The sequence below is a fragment of the Colius striatus genome, chromosome 6, assembly GCF_028858725.1.
Source record: "Colius striatus isolate bColStr4 chromosome 6, bColStr4.1.hap1, whole genome shotgun sequence".
In the NCBI taxonomy this organism is placed as follows: domain Eukaryota; kingdom Metazoa; phylum Chordata; class Aves; order Coliiformes; family Coliidae; genus Colius; species Colius striatus.
This window is the reverse complement of record NC_084764.1, coordinates 45467976-45494829: the sequence shown is the minus strand read 5'-3', so window position 1 is coordinate 45494829 and position 26854 is coordinate 45467976. Positions and strand designations below refer to the sequence as shown.

The 26854-nt window shown below is 48.4% G+C and overlaps 1 protein-coding gene across 3 annotated transcripts in view; it reads right to left on the bottom strand.

Annotated features, from left to right (window-relative positions):
- CCDC85C (coiled-coil domain containing 85C) overlaps positions 1-26854 on the bottom strand; it is a 104377-nt gene that overhangs the window by 15099 nt on the left and 62424 nt on the right. For all 3 annotated transcript variants that reach the window (XM_061998924.1, XM_061998926.1, XM_061998925.1), the window contains 2 exons: positions 22301-22377; positions 6406-6510 (listed from right to left, as the gene is read on the bottom strand). In XM_061998924.1, the coding sequence (XP_061854908.1) occupies positions 6406-6510; positions 22301-22377 (182 nt within the window). The remainder of the gene's footprint in view (positions 1-6405; positions 6511-22300; positions 22378-26854) is intronic.

Genomic DNA, 26854 nt, shown 5'->3' with positions numbered 1-26854 from the left:
AATTAACCACTGGGTGCACATAGGAGCCAGGCAGAGACTGTCTGTAGGGCTCGGCCATCACCTCCTGCACCTCCACAGCCTCCACCGCGCTCACAGATACCTGCTGAAGCAACAAAAAGAGCTTAAGTGTCCCTCTGGATTAATAAAGAACCGATTTCACCGTTTCATTGCTTTCTGGGCACAGGCATCAAGGACACACGACAACAGAATAGCTCTTGTCCTGGGCAGGGATGACACAGCGCTGGCTGTACGGGCTGTGCTGGGACACCAAAGGAAGGGGAGGATTTCAGGGACTGCTCCAGACAGAACAAAGCCAGCACATTGTTTGCAACTGGATCTCATCCACTGACAGGAAGGGTGTCTTTCTCAGGAGGGCTCCAGCCCTGCGAAGCTCCTGGGGCATGTGAAGCCTGTGAGCCAGCAGCTCTCAGCCCGGCTGGTTGCAGCACACGTGGTTACAGAGCCCCATCCACCGCTTCAGCCGGCCCCTCGGGCTGCTGGATTCCTGCCAACGTGCCCTATTCAGTGCCATTTCAGCCCCAAACTACCTGACACGAGGTGGCTGGCTGCTACGGACACAGCAGGCACATGGACCCACAGCCAAGGTGCACTAACGCCGGCTGACTCACAGGGGCACCCTCAGCATAAGGATTTCAAGATGCACTAGTTCTTTAATGAAGGAACACCAAGCACATTTGCTTTCAGAAGAAAACAGTGGGTGTTGCAAGGCTCCCCTGACTTTGAAGCCAATTTGATTAGGGGATGGCCGAGATGAAAGCCTCTGGGTAGGTGTAGGGCGCATGTAGATGTGAGAGGATAGCTCTGCACATGCCCCTCTAGGTCTCCATTTCAGCTGTCACTGGTGAAGCAGCCTTCTCCCAGGCCTGGGGCAGAGCAAGGCTTGGCCATGGCCCTGTCTCTCTCCTGACCCGCTGAGAGCCCCACACAAACACACACGACAAGTGAGCACAAGAACCAACGGCAGATCCTCACAGCAGACGATTTCGTTCTCAGCTCCTGCAGTTACGGCTGAGGCTGCACTATGGACAAGGCCTGTCAGTGCCTCTTTTGCTCATCAAACCCCCAAACTTTGTCATTGCCCAACTTTGTGCTGGAGGGCTGCTGCGGGGAAAAGAGCCGCCCGCCGCTCAGAGCCGCGGCAGCAACTGCCGATGAAGGGCAGCTGCCTTCAGACGCGGATGGGCTTGTTCTCAGCTGCTGGTGATACACTCTGAAGCCTCACAATAGCACTCCCCAGGCTGCAAATCCCAACAAACCTTCCGTTTTGCTCTCTGTGCACAGCCCTTGTTCGGGCAGCAGCAGAGCGGCTGCCTTGCATTTCTGTCTTTGTCTCTCAGCAGCACCCTGGCGCTGCCGGAGCTGCTGGCGGGAAGGAGCCGCCTTCTGCCGCGCTCCTCCGTCGCTTGCCCCTGCCAAAAAAGGGACCTTGGCCATCACCACTGCCTGGGGAAGCTGAGGAACAGCCCTGGGGTCGTCCTCTGACACGTGCTGGCAGCTCAGCCACGGGGATGGGGTGGTGGAGGGGGGGTGGGAGAAGGTGGGGGAACCATCAGGGCGCTGCACAGGATGAGCTTGGTGGAGCGACAGAAGGAGATGAAGGGGTTCTGAGAGCACGATGCTGAAGCTGTGAAGAGCAGTCTCAGGGATGCCAGAGGCACCAGGCAGCCCAGGGATGCCCCTGGCCAGGGGCTTTGTGCAGCACAGCTCGGCGCTGTGCTAAGGTCCCTGCAGCTCCGGGTGACTGCATGGGCAGCAGTGCCCAGAGAGCTCCCCTGGCTCTTCTAGGTGCAGCTCCTGAGCACCACAATGGGAACAGTGGTCTCTGGCTATTTCAAAGTCAGGTTGGCTTTAAGAAGCTGATCTAGTTCTCCTGCCTGACAGGAACAGATTGACACCCACGCAGGCTGAGGAAGGGACTGGCAAACTTGCTCTGAGTCCCCCAGTGAGACCTGAGGCCAGGCTTGGGCCACAGCCCATCTCCCTGCCTGTGCCAGCCTGGCACAGGAGCCAGCCTCATTGTTCTTCTGCAGGGACCTGAGGGAGTGATACCAAGCCACCAAGTCTTCTGCCTTAGCCCTTGTATCAGAAAGGATGACTCTATGATATCCTCATCCTTCCATCCAGAAGAAAGAGACAAGACTGTCACTGGGGCCTGGGTTTAGCTACTACATGCCATCATATCACCTCCCCTCACCACTGCTCTCACAGGCTCAGGACCAAGGACCCTCTTGCCATCCCTTTACATGGCAGAGAGAGCTATGAAGGACAGCTGGTTGTGACAGTGGGGTGGCAACTGAGAGGCAGCAGCTGAAGGAGCAAGTGCTCTCTGCTCCATAACCACACTTGTCCCAATTCTTTGTGTTGTCCTATGGAAAACAGAACTGTCTATTCCCAGCCTGGCATGGAGCCTGAGAGATACAGCTTTGAACATCCTAGTGGGAAACTCACTTTGTTCACAGAGATATTTACTGTAGTCCCTAGGGATGTATCTAAGGGCTGGCCAACAGCACTGTCAGCACTGTCTTCTCAAAAGAGAGAGCTTTACCCAGCCCTTGCAGAGCCAATCTGCAGGTGCTTTCCCTGGGGACTCCCAGCTCCAGAGCCCGGATGAGCACAGGTCCCTTCCTCCAGCCACCACCTACAGTACCTACAGACATGTCCCCCTGCCCCCTGCTCCAGCTGGGAGCTCCTGCTCCTCAGCAAGGGGTCACACAGACAGCTGCCAGTGTATAAACTTGGCACAAAAGCTTAAGGATGGGGAAGGTGATATTTCTTTTACTCTAAAACTGATTTCTCTAATATATCACAGCTGAGCACCTACAAACTCACACTCACACCTGCACCAAAAGGTTCATGTGGTGTGGTCGGGGTCCCTGTGTGTGACATAGAGCACAAGGGACACCCACCAGCAATTCCTAAGGACAGGTCTGGCATCCCTCTGCATTGGCAGCAAAGAACTGTGTTCCTGGCACATTTTTCACATGCTTCAGCAGTCAATGGTCATTCCAGGCTGACCTTTATCTCAGCATCTCTCTTGCTCACCCCCTATAAACCCGAGGAAAGCTGCCTGTTGTCTCCTTCCTCTCATTTTGGGCACCTTATCTAAGCCTTTCCCTTGGAGGCTCAGGAAGTGCCATGGCACTTCACACCGTAGCCCTGTGCTCTGTTATCAGGGAATGGGGCTTCTAGTGATGAGCCATCTGTGCTGTGGCCTTTTCAGAGCACAGGCCCCCGGTGCTGATGCAAACCACACACCTCCTGATGTTTACCCATTTGTTTGCTGTCAGTTGCATCTTTGGCCATCAGCACAGGCACCCCTTGCTCCAGCATTCCTGCTGGTGTTTTCACAAGCACTTTTCCATTCACATTCACCTTAATATTGCCATTACAAACCTCTACAGTTGCTTCCCCCAAAGGCAGGGTCCCTATTATAAACCACGTGAGCACTGACAGCAAATGGTAAGTGGAGGGCAGCCAGGCCAGCTCCAACTGCTAGCAACAGGCTGGCTCACACTTCATGGTGTTTATGCCAACGTGGATAAATGGCTCCTCCAGGCAGCTGGCTTATGAGCTCCTCAAGGTGAGGGTAGCTCCAAGCACAGGACCATGAGCAGCCCGTGGGCCTCCTCCCCATGCCAGGGCACCGGGACATGCCTGGCACACAGCCACAGGGCAGCAGGCAGGAATGCAGAGGTCTGCAGGGCATGTGTGTCCTCCTGGGCAGCCAGAGCACCCAAGAACAGGCCAAAGGGAGACCGATGTGAGCTCTGGGCTGTGCCTCAGTCACCGCATCCATCCTCAGCTGTGCTACAGCGGTCTCCAAAGCTCCAGCCTGCTATCAGTTCAAGCTACCATCAGTGTCACACCTTCCCTTGCAATGGCCAGGGGACTGTGGGCCAGCACTAAACCCCTGGGGCTGCTTTTCCTGGATATTTGGGAACTGCTGCAGACCACAGAGCAAATCCAGAATTGCCCACCTGCATGATGCACCACTGACTAAACAGTGCACAGACTGCAGTTGTGAGTGTCTCCTGCTGCAGCCCTGAGCCTGCACCAGTGTCTGTGATCCAGAATCCACCAGAAACTCCAAACCTTTTCATTGACTGAGCTGCATCACAGCCACGGAGGGCTGGAGTGCTACCCACGTGCAAACGGTGTGACAGTGAGTGGTGTGTTGAGGAACTTCCCCAAAGTGTTGCCCAGGCAGTGACAATGATGAACCCCTGAAGGGATGTGACAGCTTTGCAGCCAGCACTGATTGCCCATCACTCACCTGCATGAAGGCTGCACAGGCACAAAGAGAAACGATTCCTCACAAACTCATGCTTGCTGTCACGAAAAAAGGCTGCAGAGAAAGTCAGGTACATCTGACTGTGCACTGTCTGGGAGGTGCCTGAGACATTCAGACACGTGGATTTACGACTGTTATCTTTGATCACAAAAGCACTGTATCACGTCAGGCCACAAACCAAAGGGGAGTTGTTAGGGAGAAGTAAATAAATGGCTATGTAAGTACCCCAGATGCTGTGGATTTGGACCCACAAATGGTTTTGGTTTTTCTCTATCATACTGCCACAAAGAGGGCAGAACACAGCCAGTGCCGATGAAGGCAAGTGTCACAGAGCACCTGGGCCTCTGCATAAACGTCAGGTGCCCCTTCCTTGAGGAAGGAGGGGAAGCAGGGATGAGTGGCTGGGAAGGGCTCCAGCAGGCAGCACCATCTGCTCCAGCCCCAGAGAGCTGTAGGGGCCAGTGCTCAGGCAGAGAAGTCTCCTGCCAGCTCCCAGCCCAGGCACGGCTCCTCTGCAGAAAGCTGCCTGCCATCCCCAGCCTGACCCAGAGGTCAACACAGAACTGTGTGTAGCAGTTCTCCTTGGGGCAAGCAGCACAGGCTGACTGAGCATCCACACCTGGAACCAAGCTGAGGCTCAAAGGCCTGAGCACAAGGCAAGCAAAACCTCCAAACTTGTGAGACACCAGCAGAGCCAGACAAACATCTCCAGGCTCTGATCTCTCTGCTCTCCTCGTAAAGTCTCCTGACTTTATACATGGGGCACAAAGTTAGAAGAGTGGATATTCAGACACAGTTTACTGTTTCATTGGCATGGTTTGGGCCCTTCCTTTGACTGGATGGTGTCCATCCACCCTGCAGTTCAGCGAGGAGTCCTGGTTTCAGCATGCAAGAGGCTCTGCTGTCACACTGGAGATGACCTGGGCAAACTTTCTCAAATTATTATGGCCTCCTTTTTACAGCTCTAAGAGGCACACTAAATCTACAGAACTACTTTTATCCAAGCAGGCAGCCAAAGGTCAATTGACCCTACAGCAGCCACAGCTCTGCTGAGCAGTGCCCTGGACACAGAGCAGAGCCCACAGGGAGGTCGCCCAGCTGTCCTGCATCAGGCTCTTCCTCACATTCACAATGTTCACATTCCACTCACAGCAGGACTCCCCAGCCATGCTTTTTTTGCAGTCTGGAAAACAATCATAGAACCATTATGGCTGGAAAAGAGCTTTAAGATCAAGTCCAACCACTAACCTCACACTGCCAGGCCCATCACTAACCCATGTCCCTCAGCACCTCGTCTACGTGTCTGTTGAATCTCTCCAGGGATGGGGACTCCCCCACCTCCCTGGGCAGCCTGTGCCAGTGCTTAACAACCCCCTTGGTGAAAAAATTCTTCCTAATGTCCAATCTAAACCTCCCCCGGAGCAACCTGAGCCCGTTTCCTCGTGTCCCATCATTCACCAAGCAAATGTCTCTGGCAGTCAGGTAAACATCTGGGAGACAATCATCTGGCCAGGCTCAGCCTCCTCAGCCATGGCTGGCACATCAGTGTAGGAGGAGCCCTGGCACAGCAGCACAGGATCCATCTTTTGCAAGAGGCTTTAACTAAGATTCTCTGTTGTCTGGGGAGAAGCAACACAGACAAATCTTGGGAATAATAAACCTCACTTGTGATACAGAAAAACCTGCAATGAAAGTCCTAAGAATGGCTAAAGCAACCCCAATCAAGGCACTTGGCAAACCATCTCTTGCTTCATTCATGACCAGCTTCTTGACAGCAGGCTTACAGGGCATTTACAAAGAAGGAGCCTCAGGTGTAACAAGACTCTCCCTTGCTTTAAAAGATGCACAACAATGACTGTCAGTTAACCAGAAGAAATATGCTGGGAAGCTGATGATCCAAACTCAGGTAAAGATCAACGCTTCCAGGGACTCCCCAGCCTCCCAACAGCTGCAGGCTTCAGCTGCACGTTTGCATCACCAGTTTCAGGCTGAATCATCAGCTGGGAGAGTTCCCCTGCAATCTTCAGGTGCACCCCCCCCAGCTCTGGGGAAACCCCTGGCTCCCACTGCAGAGGTAAGGAAAGGTCTCTTACGTTTTGCAGAGCGTCTTGATACTGTGGCAGTGACGAGAGCTGTGACTCAGAGTGGTACGGGGACAGGCCTTTCCTCAGGGTCCTCAGGTCCCCCGTGCTGGACTGCTGCAGAGACAACAGGACACAGGACAGTCTGTATTAGGGAGAAGGAAAGCTGTGCCCCTCCTGCTGTATCGGCTTTTCCCGTGACCACCCCTGGCCCGCGACACCTTCCCATGGCTTCTCCCTGCAAGAGCAGTGACAGTCAAATAACAAGATGCCTTTTCCACGCCCACACCTGGAGCACATTTGCAAGCAGCTGGAGGTGAGCAGTTCAAGGTCTGCTCCGCTAACTCACACAGCAGGAAGGCATGTTTATTTCACCCAAGTTCCCACACGTTTGTTTAAAGATGCAAACGAAAAGATAGCTTTAAGACCACAGATAAAATCAAAACCAGCAGCAGAAAAACCACCAGGAGAGGGTTCCTAGCTTTTTCTTCTTAGCAGCATAGCCTATTTCAACCACCTGCACATGGAGAGCAATGGGAGCAGTGACACCGTGCCATCTAAGCTTGCAAAGCCTGTGTCACAGGAACAGTTTCTTCTTTGGCTATAGATTTGCCTGCACCCACAGGTCTTAAACCAAGTGCAATAAAGGTAGTGTATACAGCCCCAGGAAGCAGATCAGTGCAATCAGTAGTCTGCACTCGGAGAGAGAAGCAGCACTGGGTGGCCAGAGTAGGGAATAACCCCCCGGGACAAAGCTTCTGCATGGTGTTATTAGTTGTCTCTCTGATTCTGAAATGGGATGGCCCTAGCATTAGGAGTTTCTCTTTATAAAAATGCACCCACAGAAAGCCAATGCACAAGCAGTCAAAATCAAAGGTCTGGGAGAAGATCATGCAATGTTTATTGCCAATAAACACCCTCATTAACTTTTCATATTCTCAAGAGTACCCAACAGTGCACCATCCCCCGTTTTAAAGCTATACAATCATGACCTTTTAGATTTCTATGCTCCATTAAGACTTTTGACTTGCATTTGCTGCAGAAAGGAGGTTTTCTACTTCAAAAGAACCAAAGAAAAGCCACTGGTGCAATAAAATTTAACAGGCAATCTCATAAATCACCTCAACCACACATCAAAACCCCTCAGTAACCCCAGAGGCCTGACCTTAAGCGATACTTTGGGGACTACGGCTGTGACCTCTGGAAACATGGAAAGTTCATTTCCATTGCTTACTTGCATTTAGCAGGGAGTTGGTGCACACAGAGTGGATCCATCACTTTCTGTCAGCATCAGAAACATTTTCTTGTAGCCACATGGCCTGTTTGGGGTAGGTGCAGCTTTTGTGACCCGATGCTTTCACAACCATTCTGGCATGCTCACCCTATCAACTTTCACTTTACAATCTGTGAAGGGCAGTTTTCAAGAAAGCCATCATGAGAAATGGATGCCAGGTTCTTGTATCACCCCATCTGCTGGGGACTGTTGTGCCTCACATGGAGTCAAGCGATAGGGAACCACAAGCATATTGAATGTCTGGGATTCCCTTCGGTTTACAAGGTGGCATCAGAGAAGATTGTGGCCTACATTTCTTCCACATTGCTTTGACATTTCACAACAGAGAGTCAGAGACAGAAAGACATGAAGGAGATAACTCCTTTTGATGCTAAGAAGTGGCCGCTGAGTTTCCTTCAGCATGCCTGGGAGGTAAGTACTTCCAAAGGACGGGCACAAGGAAGATGATGAGAAGGCTCTTGGTTTGCTGGCACTGTCCCTGACATGTGGTGTGCAGGGGGTCTCTTGGTAGTTATCCTGGAAAGATTCCATCGTGGCTGGTTACGCTTCCACTGCCTTCCTCTCCTTCACTATTGCACGTGCACAGGGGGACAGCAACCTCCTGGAGAGGTCCTGACACTCTGACACCCAGCTCCTTCAGTTCACCAGCTCAGGAGCTGATGTACCCTTCCTTGCTGATGTACCCTTCCTTGCCACCTCTGACAAATGGGCAGTTTCACAGGCAATGGAAAAGCAGGAGAAAACAGCAAAGCAAAAATGTGAGGTCATAGCTTTATGCTGGAGATCCCAGAGGTCACAGACCTCCTCGAGAGCTCTGCCCCAGCAGGATATGTGATGCCTCAGCAGAGTTGAGAGGCCCTGGACTACCTCAGGCTTCTGCCAGTTGCACTGAGACAAGCTGCCATGTACTTATGGAGAAATGGGAGTGTAGAAATGGGCATGAGAAAGAGAGATATCATAGACATTTATTCTTTAAACTTAATTCTCCTGCCCCCAAATCTGACTGGGTTTGATTAGACATAGCCTGTGGTTCACCACACCACAGGTTGTCCTCACAGACAGTCAAATGTGCCTCACACAGCAAAGGAAGCAAGGCAAGCAGGTCTCAGTCTGGTCAACACACAACATCATACTACTGGGGCTAACACAAGTTTAAATTGATTTAATTTAAGTGCCCTATGCTCCTGCCTGGAGCAAGAGTCTGCATTAATTTCAATTTGGCTTAAATTGGTTGAAATTGTGCTGGTAAATATACAGATATAGTCAAAACTCTGCTCTAACAAGTGTTTATAATGGATTAGTTCTATTGTTTTTTTTTTTAAGCAAATCCCATTTAAGACAGTGCATTTGGGTGTGACAAAACTATTGTTGGGTTGTTTCAGGACTGCTGATTCTGAATCTGACCTAATGCATTCAATGTGATGGAAAGATACCTGCAGAGTTTGATGAACATCAAAACAAGCTCTTCATTAAAGAAAGGAAAAGGGAGGAAAACAAAAGGAAAAGCAAACAAAGGAATTAAAGAAAGGAAAATGAAAATAAAAGACATCTAAGAAATAAAAATGTGGGACAAAGATCTATCCAGAAGGGGAATGAAGCGTTTGGGGCATGGAGAGGGTTTGGTGGGGGAAGAAGAATCTCCACCTGTCATTATTTCTGACATATCCATGTTGGAGATGGTCAAAGAACCATTTTTTTCTACTGCTGCCAGCAGGAAAGCCAGTTCTTTCACAAGCACTCCCCTCAGTGCCATCTTCCTTCTAGATTTGCTAGAATTTGTTTCAAAATATATCTTACTCTAAGTGTTTTTTCCAACAGATCTACCGTTTCTTTTTCCTGCACTAAAAGCAAACGTGTTTTTCTTCACCATAGGCAGAAAACTTCTTCTTCTTCCTTTGTCAAACTGAAATGGTGCAGTGACACGTACCCATCAGACTTCCCCAAACATTTATGCATTCACTGGGCTCTGCTCTTGCTGCTTGAGCTAACCAGGAAAAGAAAGTGAACCCCTCATTAAAGAGCAATATGAGTAACGATGCATCGGAACGAGCAGCCATTGCTACACTCAAACCTGAATTAAAAATCCTGGTACCTGCGTTGTCAGTTCACTCCGAGAATGGAATCTCTTATTACCTCACCCAGTTTTCATTACCGACATGTAAGTGGATCCCAGATTGCTTTTCTAGTCAGAATGGCACTTTAAAAGCACAAGCCCTGATCGTCTGCGTTCATCACAGCAAAAGCAGGCATCTCCTGACTTTCACAGTGGTGCAAAACTGTCCCCTGGGCCTAACTCAGCGTTGCTCTACACAGCATTGCCTCCCTTCACCAGCCAACAAAGATGGGTCAAGCCTGCACACCCAACACCTTCACCCTCAGCACAAACCTGTGCTACACATCACCAGTGCTGACAGCCCTGCAGTGGCCCTCAGACACAATAACTCTTCATTATCTGGAAATAATGACATTTATTACTGATTTTTCCAACTAAGCAGAACTTGAAGTGACCCCAGAAAACACTGTTCTTGGACTAAAGCTTGAGATCTTTGTCAGCCCCGCTATGAAAGAAATGGACTGAGACACATCCCTCCTGGCGTGGAAGAGAGTTGTGCCTACTCGTATCAGTAAGAAAAGAACAGGATCAATACCTCAGGTCTTTAGTAAAAAATAGACTGAAAACCCAACTCCCTCCCTGTCTGGAAGACACAAGCAATTTGGTTATCAACGTGGCAGGCAAGTGGTGTTTTCCATTAAGAACAGTGTACGGTTTGAAACAGAAATTTAAGTCTTGGTGCTTACCAAAACCTGAAATAACACCACAAAACAAATCAGCAAACACTTGTTACTATCAAAGCTTTCTCCCCTGCTAGCAGGGAAAAGAAATGGTGGCCTCTGACTTTTTGAGCCGATGTGCTGAGCGATTGGGTTTGAAAACAACACAAACACCAGGAGAAGACGGATGACGTTTGCGGCGTTTGGAGGTCAAAGTCCTGCAAAAAACATTCATTTTCCTTCCCATTTCTGTCCAGAGAAGTCAGATCAGTGCTGTGGCCATGTTGAGCCAATGGTGAAGATAAAGTGTTGAAAGCTTATGGACAAGTCAGACAAATTAACTTTTCTGTTACCCTTCCATGGTATTTCTGCTGGGAGGGAGGAAAAAAGAAGACAAGGATTTGATTCTGAAACAGTTTCACGTAACAAAATGAACCATTCTTTACAGGAATTAAACACAGAAGGACAGCAATTTACTTGACAGAATTGCTCTGACAGATATTTGAAAAAGCCAAACAAACTAGGACTCTTTCCATTGGAGTTATGTGCTGAAGTGACCGAGGAAAACGAAAACACGACGCTGCCAGCTTCCAGTCGCTCATGAATTAACATTCAAAACGGGCTTGTTACGTAAGTAGCCTTTAATTGAAAACACTGTTTTCTCCTTCCACATAAATTGTAACAGCTGAAGGCTGGGCAGAGGTTACCAAAAAAATAATTTAATCATAAGTGATGAGTTTGACCCTGTGCCCTGCAGCAGTGTGAGAGCCTTTGCAAAGGGGCACGGCTTCCCTCTCCCCACCGGCTGCACGGTCATCTGGGAGCAAGCTGAGAGTCTACACAGGCATCCCATGCCTGAGCATGTCCGAGGCACCCACAGAGGTTTGGCAGACGTGGTGAAGAGACACTGGAGACCTACATCCAGCCAAGAGGATCCTGAGGACTACATCTGAGGAGCTGAGATGGTGCTCTCTTCACCTCTCCGTAACTCATTTGTAACTGCCTGCACTGGGAAATCCTCCTGTCCCGCTCCACGTGCTTCTTCAAAAACAAAACCAAACCACCAAGCACTAATTTGAAGGCCAGGAGTCCTACAAAGCCCCTTTTTGTTTACTTCTGGGGAAGTCCTTTTACAAAGGGATGCATGAAGAGGAGAATCGAGAACACGTGAGTCACCGCCAGCAGACTTCCCAGAGCGCTGTCATTTCAGAGGTTTTATAATGCTCAACTTCCCCTCCCTACAGTGCAGACCTACTGGCACTGCACTCCAGAGAGAGCAGATACACACTGCACTGGATTCATATTATATCTGCTATTCAACACCACTTTAGAAGGAAGGACGTATCTCAACATGCAATGCAGCTGGGTGGAAAGGAACACTGTGAGGAGCTCAGCATAGGCAACAGAAGATTCCCGTATTGACACCAGTTCAGAAGATTCTCTTTGGACAAATGAATATGCCACACCATCACCCAGCCCTCAGAGAGACAAGCAATTCCCATTTTTTAGTGGCTACTCCCTCCTTTTACACAGCAGAGGGTTTCCTTTAGCTGTCATTGCAACCCCAGGGTGAACCTGGACCTCAGCAACAACGGGGCAAGGGCATCCCGTCCTGGCCACATAAGCCCACAAGGACTTGGGATAATGATTTGAGTAATTGTCTGTGTGACAAAAAATAGTCTATATGAAAAAAGCATCATTCTTATTTCACATTCTAGTTTTATCCCATAAATCTTGGATGTTGGATGGAAAACACTGCTGAGGCTTGTCTTTTGTTTGTATACGTTTGTGAGGATTAAAAACGAGGAAGGTTTTATATCAGTCCACTGGGTCAGGCTGCCTTCACCTGTAAGTACTGCCCATCATCTGATTTACTTCCCTGTCACTAATATAAAGTCTTAAATCTATCTGCAACAATGTTCTAAACCATGATTGTTCCAGTAATTGAAACTGCCTCAGTTTTGGCACTCTACAACTTACTGTTTGCAACTGGGCAAATGGAAAGTTTGGCTACAAATCTTTTCCAGTTATCTACTGTAGCAATGTAGTGAAAAGTGCCACCTTCCCTTCAGGTAGACAAATGGCTTTGATTTGAAGCTGGTCAGAACTCGGGTGTTACTAACCAAGGCCTTCTGCACAAGTACAGGAGGCAAATAAAAGATAATCACGGGCACATTTAATACATTCAGACGACTAAAAGATGGAAATCACCAAGATTAGCATGTGAAAGAACAAGCAATCAGAGCCCCAAACAACCAGCAGCCATATCAAAAAGCCCCCAGATCCCAGAAGCTGTTTGTGGATGCATTAGCTCTCTCTACCTTACTGAAATGTCGTGGCAAGCTGTTGCAGTCAGCCAGCTAGAAGGGAACACAAGAACACGATGCATTTGGAAACAGCAAATAAAAGTTATTTTATCATCTTGGAAACAAACCTCTTTACCACAGATGACCGGGAGAAGCTGGTCTGACACACAGCACGTGACAAGATCCTATTATCATGGAACTTTAACCCCTTTTTCCATATTAATGAATGAAGTCTTGCAGAACCCCTCATTATCTGCACAAACATTAACATCTTAACATCCCAATTTAGAGCAGTGACCCCACAAACAGCTGACAGAGCTCAATCACCTCACTCTTCTTCACAACTGCAGATATTTTACCCCACCCACAGAGTCTGGTGACACTACCAGCACGCACCACCCTGTAAGAACCACCTGGCCCAAGGTACCTTTAGTAAGTCCAGTTGTTCTGCAGAGGTAAAGCAAAGCCACATCTCAAACAAAGCAAAGGAGCTGCTGGGAAGCACCTGCCTTGTGCAGGTCTCACACAGGCCCCAGAGCAATGGCCCCATTCCCCATGACCTCAGCCCCACACGTGAGTGGCCCTGTCATTCAGGCAGCCTTCTGCCAGGCACCAGCCACAGCCCCTTGCACAAAGAGCTCCTCCTTATCTCATTAATACGTGGTTTAGGGTCTCATGCACCAGGAAGCTGAGGGATGGGCAATTTCCCTGCGTGAAGCTGGCAAATAATTGAATTAAGGATCAGTAATTGCAGTTATCACTACAAGACATGTTCAAGCAAAAATAAGCTCAGCAAAGCACACATCTGACTCTAAGTATATGTGAAGAGTCCCATTAGCTTCAACAGCATTTATCAGGCAAGCTGGAAATTACACACATGAGAGTGCAATAAAAAAATCAACGCTTTTGGTTCTGAAAGAACTCTGCAAATCAGAAAAAAATAAGGGATGAGATTAAAACTATTTAACATCTTCCATGTCATGTAATGATATGAGCTTTCTGTAACAGGAGAGATTAAACTCCTCTACACTGGCTCATATCCCCGTTGTACACGCATCACATCCTGGGATCCTTCCTCAGGCTGGTGACAAAGGCTTTAGAGGACAATGGTCTGCCAAGACACCTACTCTGTTAAATCCCTCTGCAGTATTCAGCCAGCAGGTTACAAGCACAACCTCAGCCAGTGTCATCACTAAAGGCACTTTCAGTTGTTCACGTGGAATTGGAAACGGTACAGCTCTGAGAATGAGATGTGCAGCAGCAGCACAAGGAGCTGCTAAGGACATGTTTGGACCTTGTGCCATGTCTGGACCTCAGCTGTCTGCAAATATAACACAAGAATGAGCATCCCCTCATCTGCCTGTGCTCTGACTCTCCCCTCATATCATGAGCTGCATTCATATGAGCTGGAGGGGCAAAGCCACAGATTTCATCTGGTTGCAATGGTGACAACTGGAATTCTCAACTGTCGGGGGAGCTACCACTTCGGGAAAGGCTTAATAAGTAGCAGGAGACAGTCAGTACAATGCTGAGCAGATTCTGACGTGTAAAACCACCACTGGAAAAATGTTTTTGTTACTATCTCAGTGGGGTACAGGCAATAAAAGCGGCACAAGTTTCAAACCTCTTCTTTCTCTGGAGCAACTGGGGTAGGGAACTTCAGCCCAATGTTCATATTTCAGAGTGGCTTTATGTTTTTCCTCTTGTTTTAGATCAGCAGAGAAAGATCAACCCCGTAACTCATGGGAGACTCAGATAATCAGCTCAAACCAAATTGCAGTGTATAATTATAATCACTCAACTGGCAGGCTTTGCTCATGAGAGAATATGGGCTGGCACAGCTCAGATTCAAGTATCACAGCCTATAACCCAAATAGAAATGCAGCTCAATAGTTTACAAAGCCAAATGGAGCTATAACCATTTGCATTCAGTGTAGCCCATCTCCGGCCTGTGAATTGGACGCAATGATTTTAGGAGTCTCACACTAATGGAGGGAGCTCACCCGTGGCTCAATAGCACCAAAATCAGTCTTTTCATTAGGGATGGCAATAGAGAAGCTAAGGAATGCTGCCCTAGTTCCACCAGGTAAGTAGATGTAGATGAGGATGGAGTACTAAGCACACAAATAAACTCACTGGATCTTCACCTGGAGTCACCTGTCATTTTCTTCTGTCCACTGCACTCTGGGCAGTGGGGCCAAAGGGAACCACCTCACCTCCTCCCAAAAGCTCAGCCCCAGTAAGGCTGCTGGGGCTGCCTTCAAGCCACTCCCCTCATCCCATAAATGAGGGAGCAGGGACTAACTGGCCTTTTCTCTCTTCTTTTGAACAGGGCTCAGGGCAGGATGGACACTCAAGCCTCTCTCCCCTGGAAAGACCACTTCAATGTTCTCAGCTCCCTGCTGAACCAGGACTTGAACAGGCAGTAAGGATCAGTTACTGCCAGTCTTAATTTTTATGAGACAGTTTGAACAGCCTTTAAAAGTGCCCTATAAAGATTTAGATTTGCATTTTTGGGCTTCAAGAAAAGTGAAACAAAACTGACAATTTTGTCACAAACTCCACAGTTCTGGGTAAAGCCTCTTTTGTTCCCCCAAAAGCAATGAGTGCTTAGCATCCTTCCCAAGCTTTGACAAGTTGTTTTCAGATATCACAACAACAACTTTTTTCCTTGAGCTGGTCTTCAGTTGGCATGGAACTTAGTGCAAAAACCTGGGTTTCAGCCTCTGCAGCTATTGCAGCTATAAGCCCCTGAGGCTTCCCCTCAAAGCGTTTCTCAGTCCTCAGATGGAACAATCTCTGAGAATCTGTGTACTTTGAACCTCTCTACATGTTACAAAGACACAAAACACTGCTTCTTCATTGCCTGATCTGACTGCAATTAAGAGCTTTTTCCCTGACCCCATCCTCATGTACAGAAAAAAAGTGGAATCTAGTGAAATTATTCCAAAGCTGGTTAAGCATAGGATATGACTAATCCCACGTCTCACAGCTGGAGGTTAAACTGAGCCTCATTAAACCAAATGTTCTTGCTTACCCAAAACAGAAACAAATGGAGCATGGCAGAGCTCTGTGCTCACGCATCTCTCTTGCTCTCACACTCTTACACAGAAATTCAGCTCCAGTCCTTTGAAAGTTTAGAGCTGACTTGCAAGAAATTACATGATTGTCTCCAATCCCTAAGATTCAATAAACCCCCCAAGCACACAGTGCACCACCCAGCTTTCATCACAAGTCACAAACGCTTGCTTCTGTCCTCGATCCTGCTCTTCAGATGAGCCACTGCCCACGAGTGGGAGGTGAATAAGAAGAGAATAACTATTTTGTTTGGTAAGTAGCAGGCCAAGACCTTGATGTCGAAAGTCAACAGAAGGAACTCCACTGTCTAAAAGGACTTGAAAGTATTTTGGATGCGAGGCTGAGACATTTATGAACTGCTCTTATAGAAGAGCAGTTTTTTGGGGGGAAAAAGCCACTTTATTCAATAAATACACATTGTTTACTTAAATCTCAAGTCCACTTATCTGACAGCAAATTGGTCAGATCAGTCTCGTCCTTTAATTCATAAAAGGAGGTGAAATGAAACACACTTGGATACAGATTGTCTCTGCATGCTACCTTTTCTTGAAGCTTCCACTGCCACAGCTAAGGAAGCCACATTTGGGGAATTCCACTAACATTTTTTGCATCTGTGCATGTAGGCACTGCAATGCAATCCCAGTATGGAGAGTGGTGCATTGGAAGTTCTCATAAAAGGCCTCCCGAAAATCTGGCCCGGCGTCCTGCAGAAAGTCGCACCATTGACTTGGAAGCAATATTTGGACAAGGCCCCAAAAGGCATCTGCTTGTTGATTAGCTAAAATTAATACACAGCTAAACATTTAAACAGTGCATAAAAAGGGCAATGCAGTAACCCAGGTCATGTCCCCTTTGGTATTCTGAACTCAAGCAGAGCCCAAATGCACTGGAAGGCTTTTCATGTCTGAGCTGCTCTCCGTTACCAGAAAAAATCCAATTTCCCTCATGAGACCTTAAATTAAAGCAATTCTGCTTCTCCTCCTCACTCACAGACCATGGGCAGACTTTGGGGAAATAAGACAGGTTTGTGACCTTGCCCTTAGTGAGTATGTGCAAGGCTCCTGGCACAGGCCATGGCTGCACAACGAAACGCTGCAACCACAAGTCCAGGAGAGGCCCAAACTTTAAATCCTATAGCGACTCTGAGAGCCAAGGAGGAACTCCACAGGCAGGAACTGTGAATGGTAGACTTGGCACAAAAGCAACTGGTAATAAAACAAGAAGAAATTGCACTCTGACTCTCCTGGAGCCAGCAGTATGTTGCGGGCAGTTTCTTTTTCTTCTCCATCCTCTGCTCTTCAGGGAGAAGAAGAAGGAAAAACTGTGTCAGTGTTTCAGTGAGGGAGCCCTGGCCCAGGCTGCCCAGGGAGGCTGTGGAGGCTCCTTCCTTGGAGGGCTTCAAAACCCACCTGGACACGTTACTGTGTGACCTGATCTAGGTGGGAGCTGCTCTGGCAGGGAGTTGGACTGGATGAGCTCTAAAGGTCCCTTCCAAGCCTTACCATTCTATGATTCTATGATACTAAGAGATCAAGCTCTCCACTGCATGGCATATACATCCTTGTTCTCTGTGGTACTAGTGATTCCAAGGCTCTCCTCAATCTTAGGGTCCAGGTTTTAGCTCCCTCAATCAATATCAATATGCTACATCAATATGCTAGGAATGTGTCTGCTGAGTGCATGCCTGTGCCTGGTTCACATTTGCCTAAGAAGAATCGGGGCAGCCTGTAGATGCCCTCACCACAGAAGCTCCTAGCTCATCTCTGTTTTAATAGCAGTGTTTACAGGCATGATTTACCATCATTTCACTACCTGTACAGCTGCAGCTTTCTCTTCGTTCAGCCTTTTTTCAGCTTAGAACTTCTTCAGTTCTAAGTTTCTTAAAAATAAGACTAAGCACAGTTTTCAAGATCTTCCAAAGACCTTTCAAGGATACTCTACCTCCCAGACAGCTGCAGGCACACACCTAAATGCTGTGAAGTGCTGGTAATTCTCAAGTATCTTTGGTGATTGTCATGAAATACTCCGATGTTCCTCATAAATCCCAAAGGTTGTCTGCTCCCTACACAAGATCTTTTGGTATTTCAGGGACGTGAAATTGTCCCTGAAAGATGCATCAGGACCTCATTGTCAAATGTCCAGTCATTCAGAGTCTCACCTGCCCAATATATTTGCTCAGTTCACAGCTGGGCTTTTTGGAACAGAGGTGTACGACATGCCCTGGGCATCTTGGAGTAGGAAAATGTGTCTGGCACTCCTGCTCTGAGGTAAAGGCCAGACACAGATCAGCAGAGACCATAAACCAAAAGAAGTCCTGACAGACAGCCCGTGGTGCACAGGACCCAGTTATGAGGAGAGAGAACAGTATAATGAGTCCACAAAGCCTATAAAGCTCAGTTTTAGTTAAAAATGCCCAACCCGTGCCATTGCACAGAATGAGCTGAAAACCAAAAATCACGTGAAAGAATGGCCAGAATTGTCTGTTATTATCTCTACAGTGTATGCATTAGTTACCAAACTAACCAGAACTGACCTCTGGAGCTCCTGAAGAACAGAAACATGGGTTTCTCTAATCCTGATGGAAAAGGGGGTGATTACAAATTCATTTTTAGTTTAAGGGCAGTTTGAGGTGGATTAAGGGATCTGTCTTCTGCTTGGGCACTTTCAGCTCAGAGGAACAGAAAGTGAATATAGTCTCCTATCCCAGGGGTTACTTCTTAGTAACGTGGAAGGTATCATCTAATCAACCAGGCACCACAGAAGACAGGTTAACACCATCTCTCTTGGACACTCCTCACAATGATACAGAAAAACAGGACTTCTCCCACATGATGTTGCATAGATTAACTGCATGCACACAGCAGAACTTAGTGCACTCCTTCCCTAGAGAATTTGAGACTATAAAAGGATGCCTGTGAAGCCCTTCAGAGCCAACACCCTACATTCCTCAGAGCTTACGTTCATCTTTACACCTGGGCTAAGACTTACAGAAACCAGCTACATTTGGGGGAAAAAGCTGACACTGTCAACACCGGGACACTGAGGTCCTCACCTGCTCCTGTGGTTGCACCCCAGATGCCTACCAGCACTGGTGAGCAGGCATGGAGGGGCCTTTCCTTCTAGCTGCAATCGCTACAGGGCAACAAAAGCTGAGTGTTGTCAGAATGGCTGTCGGGGATTTCACCAGCACAGCGATGTCATCCAAGAGCATGGCTTTCTAGTTAATACAGTCATGCCAGCAAATCATTGCAGTGTAAACCTCAGTCAAAGAAAGGTACGAAACTGGAGTTGTTTCTCCTCAGAGGAAAGAGAAGGGGAAGAGTGACTGTTACTGATAGGCCAGCAATGTCAGAAGCAGCTCATTTCCCATCTGGAAATGCACATTTCCTTCCCTGGAAAGCAAAGGAAGTTAAAACCAAACAAATCCATATATGACTATGGTAAATAACATCCTCTTCTCCATTTACACCTCCCATGGTGAAGTGTGGCTCGTGAGATGGTACTCCTCCATCTCCCAAGGGGAGGAAAAGTCCTCTCCATTAATGTGCTCAAATGAGTCACCAGACAAAGAGAAGCGTGAACCTCAGCACGCCTGGCAGACAGGCTGCCTCGCACAGGCTGGAGAGCTCCTGCCTCGCCCACGGAGATCTCCTTCCCAAGTGCTTACAGGGAAAGGAGACGTTGGGAGGCAGGAGAAAAAGAGCAGGCTGGGGACATCAACTTCACTCCGTGTCTGAAGGTGGCACAAAGACACCACCTCTCGGCATCCTTCACACCCCAGATGCCAGAGAAGATAAAGAAGCCAATCTTACTCAGGATGCAGCAGCTAGCAAGGGGGCATTGTGCCACTGTAACAGAAATCCTCCCGTAAAGCTTGTGCCATCCTTTGCAGCACCAGACCTCTCGGGTTTCCCCGGACGAAGCGCTATTTCAGCTCCGTGTTTACCACTTGGAGAGATGCCAGGAAGACTTCCATAGCCACCACTGATTTGTTAATCCCTTAATGCACAGGCACTGTTTGTTACTTGGGACGTCAGGTTTCATCACTCCTCAGCACACTGCTGATAGAACTTCTTGACACCAGGCTGCAAATATTATTGCAATGTCAGTCCTCCCAGGGAGAAAGCCAAGCCGAGTTAAAATGTGACTCTGGTGTTGACAAGCCAGTTTGGCATTGCAGAGTTCAAAGGGCTGGGATCAACTGGCAACTCTAAAACCAGCAGAAGGTTTGCCAGGATCCCTTTCGACTGGAGTCTTATCCCAAGATCCGCATGGCAACGGCTAAACACTCTCCAATCAGATGAAGCGTGTAAGAGCACACTGTATTCTTACACTGAATCCACCCTAAGTGGATTATTCTTTTCCAGGAAAGTGCTGGGAGCAACGTGTACACACACATGTGAGTTTGTGCCTGCACAGATTTTCCTCATCTTTCTCCTTGAAAAAAGAAGAAATGCAGCTCTAGGTTTGCAGCATGACAGATCTGGAAGGGACACAGCTCTGCACTCCCAGGGAGCTCAACCCTGACCACGGCAGCTTCAACACTCCCGCTGCCCTAAGGAGAGCTGTCTCCCTGCTCATGATAAAACGAGGTATCTCCTGAGTGTGATCTAAAATAGGTCAGACCCTGGTGTTTTTGGAGGGCCACTAAGACACGGCACAGAATGCTAGAGCCAGGCTGGCTGGGAGGCAGCTGGCCTTCTCCAGAGCGCAGAGCTATTTTAAGATCATTTTCCTCCCTCCTGGATTCAAACATTTGTAGTGAGACAGCCTGAAAGGTGAGGACTGCTGAGGACAGTTGTGCATGTGGAGGAAAAGGCATAGCCTTCCCACCCAGCACAGCACCAAGGCGAAGGGTTGATGTGTAGGGCTGCTTCAGCAGGGCTGAGACTAACCGGGCATCACCCTCCTGATGCAATAAGCCCAGGCAGCTCTTCAGCCTGTATTAATTTACCACCCATTAACTACCAACCACTTTTTTTTCTTTCCCTTATAAGGCAGATCTGAGAGAGTTACATGCTCGGCTGTGGCAGGGCAAAGCTGGGCCAAGGGCACGTGGAGCCTGTCCCTGAATCCATGCACATCCCCCCTGCCCATGCACAGCCCGGCTGCTTATCGATAGCACCAATTGAGCAGTCTGGGCCTGACTGCCCCCAGCTCCCTCACGGGGAGGGAGAGACACACAGGGAGTTAAAATTAAATTAGCAATTGATTAATACATGAGGCCACTGGAGTAGCTGTTGAGTTGAGCACCCTTTTGGGGTATTAACCCTGCGGTGCCCTGTGAGTTTTGTTTCATGGCTGGCAACAGCAGCGAGTCCACTGGAAAATTGGGGTGATCTTTAAAAAAAAGCTCACAGTCAGGTCAAAACATATTTCAGTAAAAACGGGGTTTGACAGAACTGTTCTAATGAAACATCAGTAAGCACAGAGCCTTTACTTCTTTAAAAAACCCACAGGAACGGTTTAGAAACACGTGATCCTGGAGCAATCTGTGCTCAGACCTGGTGAAATGCAAAGAACAGCAGAACAGAAACGGCAAAAAGTTATTTCTTTAGAAGAAAAATAATTAGGAGGGTTTATTTTTAATTTCCAGCCCTTATAACTGGAAGGAAACTGGAACAAAATGACCATGAAACTCAGTGCTCAGTGAGAAACAAAGTATAGGGAAAAAAAAAACCCTTTAAAGTGTCAGGAAGGTATTTCACAATGGTGAAAGGGTGCAAAGACCAAGAGGAAAATGGTAACTCTTCTGATGGTTTAAATACAGAATATTTCACTGAATGCAGCAAAGCTGCCCCTGTTTACACCAAGTGCTGTGTTTTACAGGGGATCCAGGGGACATACCAAACGGAATGACTTTTCTTCCCGCTGCCTGACATTGCTCTGTACAGACAGGTGAGCACCAGGAGTGATCAAAAGCCCGGTGGCACGTGGAGCAGACTTTGAAGGGCAGATGCAAGCAAAAAGTGCCAGTTTAGAGAGCTCTGTTTGGTTTTAAGCAACATCTCAAACAAAAGCTGTGAGCCAGCACTGCACAAAACTATTCCCAAGGCTGCCTTTTCACTAGACTCCTCTTTCAACAAGATAAAAGCCAATGTAAATGGGCAGGCAAGACGAAATCCTCCAGCAAGGGCACGGGCAGAGCCGGACCCTCTCAGCATCCTGGGGAGCAGCAGCGGATGAAGGCATTCTGCAGGGAGGCATTAATGCACCTCCAAAACACACACTGACACTAGCAGAGCAGACACTTTTTTTCCCCCTCTCTTTTCATTTTTTTAACAAAAGGAGACCCAATTCTATCAACGAGGAGCTGATACGAAGAGACCGTTATGCTCTTCCCCCAGTGGGATGTCCACCAAAAGCCCTTGTGCTTTCAAGCGAGCAGGCAGGCACAACTGCACAGAAACACAACTGAGCCACATTCATATCTACCAGGCAATTAAAAAAAACCTACCTGGGAAAGAAGCTTGTTGTCATCCTCCAGTAGTTTCACTTTTGTTTCAAGTTGCCTGATATAGTTGGAAGACGAATCTTTAGGAAAAGAGAAGAAATAAGTTTAAGCTTCGTGTGCTACAGGCAAGGACTGACAGACACTGATATGTTTTCCCACTCCATGGAAGGCAAGTTAGGGAAACTTCCTGCGTGCCCTGCTCTAGGTGGTGCTGCTCTGGCAGGGGGGTTGCACTGGATGAGCTTTGGAGGTCCCTTCCAGCCCCTGAGACTCTGTGATGCTGTGTACCAATGAATAAAATCCCGCGCGTACAGCGTGAGGAGGGATTCTGTCAAAAGCTTTTCCCACTACAAAGCTGAGACTCAGCAACAGCAATATGTGAATTCACAGCAGTTCCACCAGGTTGCAGGGTTGAGGGTACAGAAGGAAAGTGAAGTTGGAATATTGTGGTTTGTAATTTTATCAAAGCAACTTCCCATCTTTGAAAGCCAATCTCATTCATCTAAAAGGTACTGAAATACTCAACAGCAGAACAAGATGTTTCCTTTTAAGTCTAAATAAACAACCCCTCCACACACGTGCCTTTCTCCTTTCATAAACAGATGAACACCTCACAAAATAAGCTGCTGGCACAGCTCTACAAAGGTCACTGTCACAACTCCCAGTGCTGTAAAAGGGGAAGATGCGTACCCAGCAAGGGCACAGAGCTGCAGCACGCACACAGCCTGACACACACAGCAAGTGCCTACCCAGGACATCTGGCTTCTCTAGTGGAAGCACATGACACTAAACAGAAAAAATAGCAGGACAATAAAACACAGAATAACCTCACATAAAACAAGGAACCTGAAGGAATGTGACGGTGAGCTTACCGTTGCAGTAAGACAGCACCAGATAGGTTGACCTGGTGTAGAAGATAATCTGCTGGAGAGCTCCGTGGGTGGCTTACTGCTCTCCAAAACATCTGGGTCTCGTTTGGAAACATGCTTTGAAGCAACACATTGGCAAATTTTACAGGGAAGAAAATGAAGGAAACCTGGGACAACATCTTGTCTGGTTTCACTCTAGCTTAGCAGTTTGCAATGCACCCTTCCATTTATCTGCAGGGTTACAGAGTTTCTCCTCCACTGTAATGCTGGCAGCAGAGGCTGTGAGTTGCTACAGCAGGAGGAACAGAGGGGAAGAATTTTGCAGCTGAAGCATTGGGGGGAAAAAAACCCCACAAACACTTTCTGCACAGAGGTGAAATGGAGTTATAGTTGACACCTTTTTACTTACTAGGGCATAACTGCAAAAGCCACAATTGAAGCAGAGGGCCTCTTGCTGTGCATGAACCGTGCAGGGTGAGGAGGCACAGCTGGCTGGCAGCATCTCTGCACCCACCAACACACAGCTGAGGTTCTGGTGGGCTCTGCACCAAACGGCTCACCTTGGCCTTTGCCAGGAGCTGCCCAACCCGCTCGGCACAAGCCTCAGTGGCTCGTCTCCTTGCCACTCTAGGGGCAGTGTAGCAGAAGAGCTGGCACATAAGCCACTGCTAATCACTGAGACTGCTCTGACCATTCGGGAGAAAAACTGGAATGTGCTTGGAAAAGTGCTGCCACAGGCAAGTGCCAAGCTGCAGACAAAGGAACAGCAGGATGGATCAGAGTCAAGTGCCCATCCAAAGCACAAACACTCTCTGAGGAGACATGGTGACTTTTTTGTTTGGCTTGTCCTTTGTCCAAAGCCAGGAAATTAAAACAAGTCCTCATGAAAAAGGTTAAGAAGACACCAAGGGAGCTCTGTAAGTTCAGTTAACAGTTTAAGTGGTGGTAAGGTTCACAGCAATATCACCTTCAGCTGCACAGGTTGCCCAACTTGTGAGGAGTCTCCAGGTCAGAGAAGAGGGCAAATCAAACAGGTTATAGGCTCAATCCATAGCACCTCCCCTCAGAAGGCCTCATGCCATCAGCATTGTGAGCTTAGTCATGCATATCAAACGGTGGAGAGTATAACGATGCAGATCAGCGCTTCAGTCAGCAGGATTTCAGCATCAGCTCGAACAACTTGCTGAATTAGTGATGAACCTGTCCTCCAGCCAGGGCAGAGGGGAGTGGGGAATTCTTAAACACAAAGTTGGGAGGACCATGGACCCTTTGGTCTGACCTCCTCTGTGCCCCAGGTCACCATTCTTTGTTAAATTGCCCCTAAATTCAGTCCAGTAATACCTGTTTGACTAAACAGTTTCCAGAAGAGTCTCCAGCTCTGTCTGCAGACAACCACAGACTCCACCATTTCCACTCATGTGCTGGATACAACAGCCTCCATCCTTAGATCTGGTCAGATAAGGTGTCCTTCCCTGCCTGCCCTCCAGCTTCAGTGGGAGCTGCACGCTGCCAGGAGCAGCAGCAGAGCTGAGTGTCTCCACACAAGGAATGCTGTGATCCTCATACAGCAGCTCCTCGATTTTTATCACACAGTTTCGGGGCATTCCAAGCAGCTTCAAAGGAGGATTCCAAGCGGTGCCAAAGGACAGACTCAACCCATGGCTGCCTGGGAATCAGAGATACACCTCTGGACAGAGCACAGTCTCTGCAGGCATTAATGGCAGAGACTGCAAGGCTTGCATAAACAGACGTGAAAATGCTAGCTAATGCTGAAGATCTCGATGTGATGCTGCTCACAGACACAGGCTCTACAGAACCACAGCACTAAGCCTGTGGCCTGTCAGAGCTCCAAGCAGCCTGACACAGCGTTCCCTCCCACCTTTGCGCTCTCTTATCACTTTGAGGTGTTTATATTGTGGGCCATCACACCACATCACTTGCAAAATACAGAAACCAAAACAAAAAGCTTATGGGAACTATTTCTGAGGCAAACAAACCCCTTCTCACACTTCTGTGCCCAGGGAGGGCAGAGGAACTGCAGGAGAGCCTCTCCAGCACCTCTGAGCTCAAGCACAGCGGGAAGTTACCCAAGGTGGAGGCTGGCAAGCTGAACCTTGTGAGAAAGCTCTTCAACGAGTGCCTGTGGTGGGTTCCAGCACTGCCAACAGCTACAGGAAACTAAGGTTAAGCAGATGAACGGTGATGCAGAAGCTGCCACTTTCAGGTCCTGAATGCTACAAGGAGTGACTGGGTGGTGCCAAAGAAAAAGAAATGGAGAGAGTTATTTCCTCAGTTTGGTTCCATAGCCCTTGTGAAGGAACAGGGCACTCCTTGGGAAGGCAAGCTCTGCACACCACAGCTACCTCCAGTCGTGAAAGTCTGCTCTGAGATGTGCTACAACTCTTCAAACAGCACTGCTCAGCCCCAAAGTGTATCTGATGTCTGACCTCATCCAGAAAACACTCCACAGAAACATAAAATATAAAAAGGGAAAAAAGCAAACGAGCTGTTTTGTCATCAGAAGATGTTCCATTTCACACAAAGGCTGGGAAACAGCGCTTGAGCCATCATCATTCTCACTGTGCCCTCAGAGATAAATCACCTCCATCTTCTGAACCTGCCTATGTTGGAAGTAGGTGCCAGATGAACCATTTTCATCCCCGTCTCAGGTTTAAAACATAGCCTAATTCTCAAGACAACAGGCAGCAACACCGCCAGGCTCAGCAGTGAAATCCCAGGCTGGGTCTCTCCCACATTAGATCAAGAAACACATTCCCAACATTTTTCTGCCTCTGACCTTCCTCTTATCAGTGAATTCCCTTCCTCTCCTGCCTCCCCCAGAGCCATGGGGCAAGGACTGCCCCGCTGACCCACCCAGGAGAGGCAGCAGAGCTGGATCACTCATAGCTCAGACCCCCCCATCCCCTCCGTTAGAAATTAAAACGAATGGTCCTCCTTGCCCTGCCAAAGGCCGTGGCCAGCCATGAGGAATGCTCCCCCACTCTCCTCAGAGGCACAAGCAGCTCCCAGACACAGAACCCAATCAAACCTGCCCATCCATCACCTCGTGGTACCAATTCCAAGTCCACCCATGCCTGCTGGTGCCTTGCTGCTGACCTGGCACCTCCTCCTCCCCTGGCTAGACAGCCACGCTGCTTGGCTCTGCAGAAGCATGGCGCAGGCAAGAGGATGTACAGTTACCAGGGAAGCAGGCAACGATGGTGGTCAAGGACACACAGTCAGGGATCAGCTGTTTGTGAGGATTCTCAGGCACTCTGTGTCACCTGGGATGCCAGTGGGATCAACATCCTCCTCCCTTTACCTCCTGAGGCTTTGAGCACCAGCTGCACGAGCAATGGGTGCCTTAGCAGACCAGATGGGATCACAGAGAAGGAAATCCCCACCAAAAGATCTCACCTCCCAGCCAACACCCTTCCTATTGCAGCCATCACACTTGGTGCCAAAGAGGAGTTTGGGGAGAGTGACAGCGTCATGCCCTGCCAGGCTGATACCCAAAACAGCACAATGGCTGAAAACCATCATTACCATCAGTCACCGTTCGCAATGTACAATGTAAATGCTTCCAGTTAAACTGTTCACAGAGCTGTAAAACCTGAAGTCCTATCCACAAAGCCTTTGCAAAACTAATTGTATGTAGCTCCTCATCTCCACAAGAGGTAGAAGAGTC